A 13,986-nucleotide genomic window follows, 5' to 3' on the forward strand; every position below is an offset into this window, starting at 1 on the left:
CAACATGAAATGGGATATGGCGATCTGGTCACCAGCCTTGGTATGAGTAGGACCAGGAACAAAAAACTATAAAAAGCTGGGATGTACAAAAAGGGGGCTAGTCTGTGTTTAAAAAAGCAGTCAGTATAGTTCTGTAAAGTTAATAAGTTAACTATTTTCTGTTTATCCTGCCTTTTTTTCTTATTCCTTTTGTTACGATTAGATTTCCTTATTGTGCAGTTATCTCGAGAATGTCTCTCTGTGTTCACATGAATGTTATAATAAAGAAATATCTACAAAAAAACACCACTGAACAAACTTGAGTGGAAGAATGTCAACTGTGAACCCATATCTACGGGCGAGACACAGCCAGGGGAATGGGGAGCAATCATTTACTACACAATCCTTTATTTGGTCCTTCAATTCACCTCACAGGCATATCCAAGCAGTAATCCTGTTCATGCTCATCCATAGCAGCCAATCCTACACAGCATCACTTTGACCCAGGGATGCTTACTTGGGCCTTCTTCCTCCACACAACATTAATTGGAATTTAAGATGAAAGTTTGGGAAGAGACTTTTTGTCGTCCTTTGTTTTCCTTTGAGCATAACCTTTGACTGTGCTACCTGAACTGTACTGTAAGTACAAGCACCTCAAGAATAATTACATCACTTTGCGACCCTCTGCCCTTATACCAAATTTAAAAACAGAAGACACAAACGTATTCTCTTCTTTCAGACCTCTTTTAATGACCAAGTTAACTCATTCAAATGAATGGATGCAGTACACAAGACACAGTTATAGAAGCAATTGCAAATGCAATCATCTGATGTCATTTTGGGGACAGGTTTCAGGGTGGCACTCACGCTGAAGTGGACGTTATAACACGCTCGTCTTAAACATTCCCTGTGGATTTAGAGCAAAAATGGTGCCTCACAAGGCACCTTCCACCATACTCAGCACAAGTGGCAATTGTACAGTTACGGCTAATTTAGGCTTTTTCACTGAGTGTTGCTTGATGAAAATGACATATTTTCAACTGAAAAAGAGTGTTGACGACATGCCTCAAGTCGACACTCTTTTCAGGTTTGTTAGTGGCAGGCAAGCAGTTCAGAATGGTGTGACTTGCACTTTTCAAAGCTTGAGTCTAACCACGCCAAACACTGTTCCCCAAAAAGGCAGTAAAAAAAACCAGCAACTCTTCTTTCCCCGAGACCCAGTTGACAGGATATTCATAATGCCTGAATACAAATCACTCCAGCAAGAGTGCTATAAAAGGTAATGACAGATGATACGTTAATGTCATCTGATTTGTTCATGCCAGCTTTGAATAAGTATCCATGTAATTTAAACCTGTTCAGGTGGCAATTTTATATGGTAAATATGCTATATTGTGTATATGGTATGGACGTCATGAATATATTAACCATATTTCAACAAAAGTGTTACCTAAAGAAACACACCAGGCATCACTAAAAGGCTGCCAGCTGCTGCACCTACACAGAGAGAGAAAAAAAAAAGCATATTTTTTTCTGTCTTTGTGGCACAGTGCCAGTCATCTCATGACCATCTAAATAGGGGTTGACTCGTCAAAGCTGATCAAACAGTAGGTTCACATAACTCTTTCATCATGGTCACCTCTCCTGTGATTCAATTTAAGCTTGTAAAATGTTGGCCACATCGGATTGGCAAGATTATTCAGAAGCACCAACAATGGCCACGGTGTGTATACAGCAAAGTCCATCGCTGGTAGCCAATAAAGAAAATCAGCAAATCGTATCAGTCCAGAGCAGGGTTATAGAACGTGGGTGGGGTTTTCAGTGATCAAAGGCTTGGCTGAAGTTGCGTTTCTGGCCTCGGAAGCCATTTCCACGACCACCACTGCGACCCCTTCCGCCTCGGAACCCTCCTCCTCTGCCGCCGCCAAAGCCTCTGTTGCCACGGTAACCACCACCACCACCGCCGCCGCCAAAGCCTCTATCACCGCGGTTGTTATGCTGCCTCTCCTCCAATTCTGGGAGTTCTGTACAGACAGACAGTTGCCAACGGCGACCATCCTTCCAGTTGTCCTAATAGACGAGTGAGATGGTGGGCCAGATATTAACAGATAAACAAAAACACTTCACTTTACATATCAATTACAAAGCTAATAATCAGATACCAAATGTATTTAAAAAAATATGTATATTGCTTTGAACTACTTTAATGTTATACATTTTGGCTCACATTCAGACATAAACCAACACTGACCAAAGAGTGATAAATGTGAATGCAATTTGGCTTAGAACTCACCTGCATCTCTTTGACTTTGGCACATGGGACGTCGAAACACACTCCCTGTTTGACAAGACAAAAAACAAAATGCACACCTGAGTGAGCAAAAATCTGTGTGCATAGATCAGACATGTCAAAGTGAAATGTCTTCTGAAATTCATACTTTGACTTTCTGATCGTTTTGAAATGAACTTTTGCTTCAACAAATTCTAATTCTCACTGGAATTTCTACTCGTTCCTTGTGATGTTTCAGTCTCAAGTGTAGAAACCTTTTCACATCTGGTTACATTTGGCTACACTGCCATTTGAACAAAAGACAATGTATTGGCCTGTAAATATAGCAATGATGTGCATGCATGTGAAAAAAATGTTTTTGTTTTGTTCACAGCACAGATGAATGACATTTTGTCTTTTGCTACACTGCCAACAAAACACTATTGATATTGCACTGCAGTTAAATAAAATTGTTTCAATGCAATGCATTTGTATGTGACTCCGTTATGGTCTTTAGGTACAGTATGACAGGGGATGCAGTCGGCCCTAAGGTATTTTCAAATACACCCCTGGCATAGATAATTATCTCCTTTCTTTGTATTTACTGTGGGTTCCCATGCTTCCAGATAGGCACCTAGCAACTACACAACTTTTATGCATTTTTTTAGATAAACGCTTGGTTGGCAGTAACGTGCGATAAATGCTTGGTCGGCAATAATGTAAAATACACCATGGGCCTTATCCCTAATCTTCTTAGGTGTTTTTAATACTTTGAAAAACATTTTAAAATAGTGAAAATAGTCGAGCTACAGCTACTTGTTGTGAGCTTGTAGATTGGCTATTTTGACTATTTTAAAATGTTTTTCAAAGTATTACAAAAATGCATAAGAAGATTAGGGATAAGGCATATGGCATCGTGCAAGATAAGGGCCCCATGAGTCATATTCAGTGGGCTTAACTGTAACTGGTAAAGTTATTTAAATGCTACAGGAGATTAGGGCAGCAAGTATTCAAATACATATCCACAGGAAGAGTGTAAGTAAGGAAAGGGAATTTTCTACATCACACAACTTTTCAAAGAACATGCAATCCTTACTGGGTGATTCTATAATTCTAAAAAGAGGGACAATCCAGAAAATCTCTGCGCTACTGCCTGTGCCTATATACGTGTGTGTGTGTGTGTGTGTGTGTGTGTGTGTGTGTGTGTGTGTGTGTGTGTGTGTGTGTGTACATACACTTTTGCCTTTAAGTACGTTCATTCTCTGTACGTGTTCCTCAATCTCGTCTCCTAGCTGTTCTTTGAGGGATCTCCAGGCGTAACTCATGCTGTGCATCTCCTGAGAACACTCCATCTTAAGTGTAGTGTAACCCTGTACACAGCAAAGACACAAGGACAGAACAACAGAGTTAGATATGTACTGCAATGTACTGCAAGGGCCCTTAAACTAGAACTTTTAAGTAAGATATAACTGGAAAACTAAGACATGCGTAGCCGTAGATATAAAGTGATGGGAGAAAAAGAGGTTGGTAGGTGTTTGTGTGCGAATGCACTGGTTGGACTGTCTGTATGATTGCTTATGAACCAACTCCCGCAGCAAGAATGCATGCATGCATGCATACATGTATGCATGCATACATGCATGCATGCATACATGCATACACATATATACACACACACACACACACACACACATATTCCCCCCAATCGATCGGGGCTTTCAAGGCCAAACTCAAAACTTATCTTTTTTCCCTCGCTTTTAACAGCATCTAATTTGCACGTTTTTTGCCTTTATCTTATCCCATGTATTAGTTTATGCACCTAGCCTATATGTAACCTCCACTTACATACTTACATATTTCCCTTTCCCTCTCTTTATGTTGCCTTTTAAAGTGTCTTCTTTTGTTGCTCTCAAATGTTTTGTGATCTTGCTCTGTTATTTTTCTTGCATTGATGTATTTGAATTTGCCTGTACAGCACTTTGGTTCAGCTTGCCTGTTTGTAAATGTGCTATATAAATAAAGCTTGATTTGATTTGATATATATATATACACACACACATACATATATAACTCACCGCATCAGAGTTGAGCAGGGATCTTTCTTCTAGACTGGTAGCTCCAGAAATATGGGCCAAGGCAGCAGCTAAAGCTTCAACTGCTCCTCTCTCTTCAATCAGCTTCTCAGCAGACTCTTTGAAGTGGCTGATGGCAGAAGCCGGTACGGAGGCTAAAAGCCTGGATATGATTCAAAGGTTACATTGAAATTAAAAGATGTTCTTAGGATAAATCAATGCTTTAAGTATGTATGCCAAGAAAAAAATAACATTATTGTATATATAGTAAGTCAAAAAGTATTGCCGTCATAACCGAATATATATTTTGTTTTATTTCTCTTATCGAGACAAAATATTGCCACTAATTCACAATATGGTACAACATGTACTGCTCTGTCACTGGGGAGAGCATACATTAACAGCGGTTTATGTGTGATGTACAAGCAACATGTCATTCATAGCATTGCCTGTGTCTGATGTGTGTTCTTGCCTCGGGCAGCCAGGCAGTGAGCCAAAGGCCTTCCAGTTATACCGGATGCAAACATCTTTTTAACTCATTCCACCTGGCTGGCTCTCCCCACTGGGAATATAGAACACCACTGATTAAGGCTACTCCAAGTTCAAGTTAGCAAAGTACTGGTTGCCACGGATACCTACTTGAGAGTGTCATCGCTGGATGACTTGACGATGTCACTGGCAGTGGGGATGCCAATACGTCGGAATGTGATGCCCTGGTTGCAGGATGAAACAAAGCAATAATGAACTAAGAAATTCAGCCAGCAATAAAGTTAAATGAACAGATGCCAACAATCTGTTTCCCATACTTGAACTCTATTGGTTAAAGGTGACGTTTGCCTTGCCATTGTAGTATAGCGGCTCAACCTCCATTAAGTTCTAGCCTCCCTTTGCTCTTCGTTTACTTTGTCTTTCCGTCTCCTCTTTCCATGCCTCACTCCAGGTTTTGAAACCCACGGATTAAAACCACTAAAACCATATAGTTAGTTAGTTAGTTATTACTGGTGTCTATATTCAATTCAATTCAATTCAAAACGTTATTTCAGACACGTAGGGGGTCCATATATCATACAAATAAGACATACAGTATAAAAGTTTAAAAAAAATTTTTTTAAACTAGGCGCCCTTCTGTTCTTTGCTTTACACTCAATATCTTTGCATAAAATAGCCTATCACAAGCTCACAAAGTGTCGCAACTCGACACGTTGTGAGCTTGTAGATCAGCTATTTTCAACCGAATGTTCGCCCCCAGAATAGGGATGTTAGGGTTCATGTGGTTGAAGCCTCGTTTTCCATGCAGCTGTTGCTCAAACAGTTCTAACATAGCCACTTGTCTGTCACTCAGCTCCTCTCATCCCGTCCCCTGGAAAGAAAATCAAAAATGTCAAATGTACATAGTGACTCACAGCTTTGTACTCTACGTAGCGCAGTTGCTCCTCTTCTCTCCTCTGGTAGAAACAGATACACACTCCAGTCCTGCCTGCTCGGCCTGTACGCCCTGAACGGTGGATGTAGGACTCCACATCCTTATATAACAGACAAACGGACAGAAGAGTCGGAAAATTAGGTACAGACACACCAAGTTCTAGATTTTCATCAATTTAGGATGATGTGTGGCTCATTATCATAATTTTAAAAAGTGCAATCTACTAGTTTTATGTGCTACCCGAGACTCAAACTCAGGCCTCTGGTGCGCTTATGACCTTGATGTAATAATACGTGTCCACTAGTAAGAGTCCTAACCAACAGTTAACACCAGGGTCTACGTTTCTCAATGGAAGAGTAGGGAGACCACCTCCAACCACTGCAGATGAGCTATTTATTTTGTATTAACATACTCTACCATACAGATTGTTTAAACAACATTTTATTAATTCAAATAAGTTCCAGATTGCAGCTGTAATGTCTCCCTGCCAACATGCTTTTGTTTTAAAAAAAGTGTATTCATATTGCTAATAAAAGCCAAAACATTGAATTAATGTTTCTATACCTTGAGACCAATAGTTCACATCAGCTACAGTATGTCCAGGCCCGGTTATAATTATCGCCAGTAATATAACATAATATTATATAATACAACAAAATATACCTTTGGTGGAGAGCACTGGATTACCAAGTCTACTTCAGGGATATCTAACCCACGGGCTGCTACGTTGGTGGCCACCAGAACCTCAAAGGACCCCTTTCTGAAGCCTTTCAGTGTTATCTCTCTTTGTTTCTGAGGGACATCACCGTGGAGGGCCTGGCAACTCTGAAATAGAATCACATTCAGCATGTTACACAGTAGGAATACAATAAGAAACAACAAGCTTTTTCATATTCATGTTTGAGATAGTGACACAGAAGGACGTGCTTCATTATGTTTGGGTTTGAATTAGCAAGACGTTTCACTGGGTAATGCCAACCATTCCATTGGTTCATTGTGTGTGTGTGTGTGTGTGTGTGTGTGTGTGTGTGTGTGTGTGTGTGTGTGTGTGTGTGTGTGTGTGTGTGTGTGTACCTGTTTGACTGACGGATTCATGGATAGTTCGTCTGCCTCTTTCTTGGTCTCACAGAAGATGATGGTTTTGCCCAGGCTACCACTGTACACCTGGACCACATCACCAAGCACTGCTGCACGCTGGGACCAGTGGCATGCTATGGCCAGATGCTGGAGGGGAGGAGACGGATTCATTCAGCCCATCACATTTTTGGATGAATACAACTGCTAAATGCTTCCAATGCAAATATAAAACTGAAGTCAAAGTTCATAAAAGCTGACTTTTAAAACCACATCAAAACTAACCTTTTCGAAAACGTGGGGGATTACGCAGGTTAAAGCTTTAACCGCTTAAATCCTACATACCTTATTGGCCGCAGTCCCCAGGGGCCTAGGCCCTCCTTTTCCTCCTCTACACCAAATCTCTTTGCCAAAAACAGCTTATCTACAAGCTCACACCAAAACCTCACAACGCATCGCGGTGCATTGTGAGCATAGCCCTCTGCACAGAGTGTTTTTGAAAAGGGTTCTTGTGGTACACAATTTACATGCTACTTTAGCTCAGGTGTAAACAGAGATGCAGACATGAACTCTTACCTCTACAGTTGTTGCGGCTCTCGACATTTTCGTGCCTATGAGGTCGACATGCTGGTACCCTGGCTTCATGTATTTCTTTGCAACGTCATAGACCCAGGAGGGACAGGTGGCCGAAAACAGCAATGTCTGAGGGTTAGTGTCAGAATCTGGGGGGGACAAGGCACACAGATGGTTACAGTGATGAGTGAGTGACACAGACAGGAGATGTAAATGTATACAATGCAACAGGTACTTTTATTCATGGAGGTCCACTGTAACAATTTGTACATGAGCGTTAACTAAGTCTCTGAAGCTAAATAATAACATCTCTCATATATTACCTTTCTGATATGCTGAAGACAGTATTTCTTCAACCTGGTCTGCAAATCCCATGTCCAACATCTGGTCAACTTCATCCAGAACAACATGCTTGAGTTGGGAGAGGTCCAGTTTATTGTTCTGGAGGTGGTCCTTAATGCGACCAGGGGTCCCCACCAAAACATCGATACCCATACGGATGGCATCCACTAGAGGAAGGAGAGAATCAAGATTAGAAACGAATGCATAATAAGGAGCAATGTCATTTTTAGCAATTTCTTTCAAATAACAAAGTTGAATGGTGGTCATATGCTCAAGGTCTGTGTGCGTGTGCGTGTGCGTGTACACGGTAGAACGTTGTTTATATACACATGCACCTAAAATGTATCCATGTGCACTGAACCTACAGCTCCGACTTAGTGGTCAAGTTCACTGATGATACGACTGATCACTCAAGACAATGAGACATCCTACAGGAGAGTGATAGAGAATGTGTCAGGAGACCAAAGAGCTAATCGTGGACTACAGGAAGTCATAGAGAGAGCACACACTCCATCTACATCAATGGCACCAAGGAGGAAAGGATCAGCAAGTTCAAAAACCTTGGGACTTACAGTACACACTGAACTAGTGGTGAAGAAGGCACAATAGCGCCGCTATTTTCTCAAGCGACTGAATACGTTTGGTATGGACCCCAAGGTCCTACAAGTTTTTACAGAGGCACCACCGAAAGCGCCCTGACTGGTTGCATCACTGCCTGGTATGGGAACTGTACTGACCTTAACCACAAAGTATTGCAGAGGGTCATGCGAACAGCCGAGTGCATCAGCCGATGCAAGCTTCATTCCATACAGGACATATACGAAATACACTGTCAGAAAAGCTTGCAAGCTTATGAAAAATAAGAGCCATCCCAACCACGGACTGTTTCAGATGCTACCTAGCGGCTAGTAGCTTCGTGGCCACAGAGCCACCGGCAGTAGATCGATAAACGGCTACTTCCCTTAGACAATTAGGTGTATTGATGATCAGACGCTAAAACCGCTATTCACAAATAGACAAAATATAATTTGACCAACAATGTAAGTTAATGAATAGATTAACTTTCAAGAAGGAGCTGCCCTGACAAACAAAATGGTAGTCGCCTGGGAATTTCCAACAGTGTGGAGGGAGTTGTCACCAAAATGTTCATCAATGAAATGTTCACCTTTTTCGCTGAATCTTTGCCTAACATGACATGCCCAGAATATGGATGCTAGGGTTGCTAATGCTAGTGGTTAAAGCCCATTTAAACTCCCTTTACATATGAAAATAAATATGTCCATTTCAAGTGATGTAACCGACCGTCACTGTTTCAGTGTGCTCACATACTTTACATTGGTATGGATGTTAAGCATTTTATCCACTAGATGGCAGTGAAGAGTCAAAAGAAACAAACAATGGTGACGATCGAGAAAGTCATAACTATGTAACTGTTAAGGAAGAGCTGTTCTGTAATAACTGTCTGTGGAGGGTCGGCACCGTGTTCTGCTCTCCTCCCAAAGCAAGAAACTTTGTGGAGGGCCTCTGCAAATGCTGCAGCATTTGCACAACCATTTTAGTGGTTATTATTAGGTAATGTGGTTCCTAACAGTGTCACAAGTCAGTTGGGTTGTCATTAACAATACTGTCACTCATTTACGTGCTGACATCTGCAAAGATGATCTCCCCGCCAACACCACTCACACAGACAAGAGCCTTATTTGTTTTTACTGGCAAATTAATTTCTATTATATTGCAATATCCCTTCGGAGAATTAAAAGGTAATTGTGTTTGTGCGCACGTAACTCACTCTGTGGGTTATATGAGCTGCCTCCATAGAAACAGGTAACAGAGAGTTTCTTGGTGATGTCTTTGAAGTCCTTATGCACCTGGATAGCTAGTTCTCTGGTTGGAGTCAACACCAAGACCTGGTCAGGCAGAGAGAAAGAGAGAGACAGACAGCGAGGCAGAGGGAGACACAAAGAGATACAGAGATAACAAATAGGAAAGTTAGTGAGTGAATGAGTGAATTGTGTTAGAAATTACATGGAAAAAGTTATATTTCTATGCGTCGTCCCTACTTTAAGTGTCCAGTCCACCTACGCTTTCAGCATACATTTAGTAGGACTAGTATGGTGTCCGTCTACCGTATAATTGTGTGTTTACATTTTATGCATGTAACTATTCTGACCTTAGGAGGGCGTCCTCTGCTAAACTGCGCTGAGTTATTCTGTAGTTTTTCCACCAATGGGATGGCAAAGGCGAACGTCTTCCCGGTTCCTGTTCTGGCCTGGCCGATAACATCTTTTCCTTCAGACACAGCCTTAAACGTCTTCACCTGAATGTCAAACAGGTAAGAGATTCCCCGAGCTAAGAAAGAGAGGAAGCGAGAATCATGAGGATTGGAGAGAGAGATATGGATATTAATGTATTTGAGTGTTGAGAAACCAGGATGCTGGCAACATATCAAAATAGAATCTACCTTTTAGCCGGCTGATGGTGTCCTGGGAGAGGTTGAAGTTTGAGAAGGCCCCTTCCTTCTGCTCCGGTGTCAACTAAATTAATAAACAATTGGTTTTAAACACTTTAAATAATAGTTAATATACTACATTGTGGAAAAAAAAGAAGGGTTTAAAAAAATACTACTAATACTTAAAAATACACTGCACAATCCTTTCAAGAGCCTCACCGTTTCTTTCACACTGTCAATGTCTGAGTCATCGCTGGACTGAGATGGGGTCTGAATGGGGGTGTTTGGGGTGGAATGTCCGTTGGTCTGAGGTGGATCGCCATTGGCTGTCTGTCCGTTGGTCTGAGGTGAAGCTTCATTGGCCGATTCCTCGGTTAATTTCTTCTTTTTCTTTTTCTTTTTCTGAAGAGAGGAATAAATGTAAGGCTAGATCTGCTATTTATTTATTTTTATCGTGAAAATTTGTGCAAATCTTTAAATATATATATGTATTTTTAAAGCAAACATTTGTAACTCAAATATTTGCTTCTGGGGGGTCCCTGGAACAATACATTTTGGGATGGGGGTCTGTGGCCAAATACATATCATTTTGGGGGTCCTTGACATGAAAAAGTTATAAAATGAATAGCAACATAAGTTTTTTCAAAAAACTGTTAAGATTTGGAAGACATTTGTAGAACCCCCAGAAGCAAAGATTTGAGATGTTCACTTTGAAAAAAATATATTCAAAGATTTGCACAAATGTGCAAAAATAACAGATCAAAATAACAGATCTACAAGCTCATATGAGCTTGTAGATCTGCTCTTTTTTAATAGCCCAAAGATGATGGTTAGAGTGGTTAACATCCAAAATGATTGGAATTACTGTCTATTCATCCCCTCAGAGTGCAGACCTTTTCAGTTTCCTCCGTGTCTGGTTCTGTGTCGGGTTCTGCATTCTTGCTCTTCTTTGGTGTCGTATTAACACCATCACAGTTGCCATTCATGTCCATGGCCCCGTCACTGGTTTGGTCCGCTGCTCGCTTGTCTTTTTTCTTCTTTTTTGGGGCCGGAGGCTCACAATCTGGCTGCTCTTCCTCTACCTCCAGCTGTTGCTTCTTCTTCTTGCCATCCTTGGTCTTCTTGATTTTCTAAGAAAGCAGGCAAAGGTAGTAGATTTTCAGATACAGTAAACATTAAGCAGGTAAACTTGTGTATGAGCAGCAAAACAAACAGTCAACTTACAGTATAAAACATATGTTGAATGATTAACCATGCTCTAGCACTGTACAACATATTTTCTCAATTAAACCAAACATGGACAAAGTTGTATTACTTTAAAGGATGACTTCACCCATTTTCAACTTTCATATAATTGGTCCTCACTAATAAAATGGTACCGTTTTTTCCTACTCAGTCTGTGTCTCATAGGAGGGCTGTGGACAATCCAGAAACCCGTCTACCAGTGACATCATCTTTAGGCAGGATTTTATTTTCCCCAACAAGATTTCACATTTTTTATTTTGATTTTTATTAACGCGAGAACAATGGCTTCTGTTTTTGCATTGCAACTTTCCAGGAATAGAAAGCCTGCAGTTTCTATTAGCTTGGATTCCCCATCGATGATGTCACTGGTAGACTGGACTCTGAACTGTCCACAGCCTAGCCCCTTTTGGGACCCTGTTTACCTTTTTTTGTATTTGGGAAGGCGGTATCCAGGGTCCCTTGACAGTCAATCCACTCTCCCATGTACCCGCTGGGACCACTGTCTGGTCCCGGGCAAATATAATGTCGCTTGTTGTGATTGGCGTCCTATGTTACTACTTGGCCGAGCTCGTACATGCTTTAATGTATGTTTTTAATAGCCAATCACAACGCAGGGAGGCGGGACATGGGAAGTGGGGAAGAGAGAAGCTGAAGTTTTAAAAAATTATTACAAATGTAAAAGAGACAATTTTACATCGAGGTGCCCAGATATAGGGCACCTCGATCCTATCCTATATCCCTCTGTTTGTGTAAAACTATTTTCTTCTGATCTGATTTAGCTAACCCCAGCCTAGCTATTGAAACGTCATCAAACCCCGCCTTCAGCAACGACATGTTAACACCGCACTGTGTTTTTCCATTGGTCACGACCAGTGTTGCCATGTCCGCTTATTATAAGCGACTTTGGGTTTGTCTTTCTGTGAAGTTACTTATATCAAAGATTTTTTATTTTAAAGATACGCAATCTCCGGTTTACTTCCCGTTTCTGCGTGACGTAGGTGGACACCTTTTTAGGAGACAGGAAGCAAGTTGGAGTCTATTGATTCCAATGGAAGAGTCAACGTGAACACAGCTTCTGAACCATTCCTTAGCTCCATGGATACTGAACTAAATATTGGACCCAATCATCACAAGCCACACAATATGTACAAGATTTTCATACTAAAATGGCTTTTTTTAGAGACACAAATTAGGAGAAAATCTACTTTGTTATCGACCTTTCTCTATCCCATCAACACACTCTCGCGAGATTTGGGAAGATATCTGAAGAGTCCATCTGCAGTCTGACGGACGAGACATAGAGGGCTCTGTCCCTTATTTTTTAACTCTATGCTCTGTCCATATAAAATGTTCTAAAAACTGATTAACTGAGATTATATATGTGAATATAGTACGTGAAAATCATTATGGACATATTAAAAATTAAATAAAATGTGTGTTCCAATGCTCAATAATATAATGTTCCATTATTAACTGTCTTGGTTGATGGGGTATGATTTGGGAATCATAACATTTTGCTAAACATAACATTCATGCTAATTTTCTAAACATACTATGGTCTATAGTGGTAAAATATATACCTTATAAATAAGGGCCTTTTATTTATAAGGTATATATAATATTCTATATCTATATATACATTTCTAAACCCAAAACCCCCCAAAAAAACCTGCCACTGTGTGGGACTAAACACAAAAACAACATATCAATGTCACTAACAAGACACGCCACAACGTGCAGAATTACTACGCGCAGTCTGTAGGCCACTTCATACTGCTCAGCACACATCTGCCCCCTCGCAGCATAATTAATTGCGGCTAACACAAACTCACAACATTACAGTCGGCCATGTTGTTCCTTAGCGTCATCGCCGACCACCGCCCAACGAGACCCAAGTGAGGTCAGACAACACACTCCATATTTGGGCATAGCTCCATTGGGAACATCTCCTATTATGGCTTTATATATTATAGAGACCAACAAACACAAAGCACCGCGCAGCGGATAGGGGGGAGGGGCGCGCAGCGCCCCGACCCTCTAGTATATATATATATATATTTATAATTATAGTTATATATCTCTATATATGGTTGACATTGAGCAGAAACAGGAGCACATCTAGCATAAGACTGAATAATGTGTGTTTGTAGTGGGAATTTCATAGGTTTCTTAAAAGCATATTTGCCAATAACAGTTTGCTTTCAAACATGTAAAGCATTTATTTTCTTTAATGAAGAACATACACAAATACACATTCATATGACGTTGTCAGCCAGGGAGAGGGGAGGGGGAGGGTGGTGGGGTGTTCGGGGGAGAAGACAACCATGCCTACTTAGGAGACCATTTGTAGGATTTGTGTACCACTTCGCCTCTAGTGGATCCAATGGAGAATGCGTATCTGCTATATTAACAATCTTTGCTTATATTGGTAGTTATGTGTTACGGTTTTTCGGACTTATTTCTAAAGTGTAGTTGCTTATTTACTTGCTTCCAGTTGTTTCATTATTTTAACCTATACTTCTATGATTTTACCCACTGGTCCTCAAATATTATCATGTCA

General features: G+C 40.7%; 1 protein-coding gene across 1 annotated transcript in view; it reads right to left on the minus strand.

Annotated features, from left to right (window-relative positions):
- Window positions 1-985: 985 nt before the first annotated feature.
- Window positions 986-13,986, minus strand: part of ddx21 (DEAD (Asp-Glu-Ala-Asp) box helicase 21) — a 14,200-nt gene continuing 1,199 nt past the window's right edge. The window contains exons 2-16 of the mRNA XM_084066813.1: window positions 11,075-11,311; window positions 10,401-10,583; window positions 10,194-10,266; window positions 9,903-10,081; window positions 9,522-9,639; window positions 7,714-7,899; window positions 7,394-7,539; window positions 6,818-6,967; window positions 6,407-6,568; window positions 5,724-5,843; window positions 4,960-5,033; window positions 4,324-4,483; window positions 3,484-3,618; window positions 2,273-2,317; window positions 986-2,049 (exon numbers count right to left, since the gene is read on the minus strand). Of these exons, the coding sequence (XP_083922939.1) occupies window positions 1,798-2,049; window positions 2,273-2,317; window positions 3,484-3,618; window positions 4,324-4,483; window positions 4,960-5,033; window positions 5,724-5,843; window positions 6,407-6,568; window positions 6,818-6,967; window positions 7,394-7,539; window positions 7,714-7,899; window positions 9,522-9,639; window positions 9,903-10,081; window positions 10,194-10,266; window positions 10,401-10,583; window positions 11,075-11,311 (2,220 nt within the window). The 3' untranslated portion in view covers window positions 986-1,797. The remainder of the gene's footprint in view (window positions 2,050-2,272; window positions 2,318-3,483; window positions 3,619-4,323; window positions 4,484-4,959; window positions 5,034-5,723; window positions 5,844-6,406; window positions 6,569-6,817; window positions 6,968-7,393; window positions 7,540-7,713; window positions 7,900-9,521; window positions 9,640-9,902; window positions 10,082-10,193; window positions 10,267-10,400; window positions 10,584-11,074; window positions 11,312-13,986) is intronic.

The sequence above is a fragment of the Gymnoscopelus microlampas genome (genome assembly GCF_963454915.1).
Source record: "Gymnoscopelus microlampas genome assembly, chromosome: 1".
Taxonomy (NCBI): domain Eukaryota; kingdom Metazoa; phylum Chordata; class Actinopteri; order Myctophiformes; family Myctophidae; genus Gymnoscopelus; species Gymnoscopelus microlampas.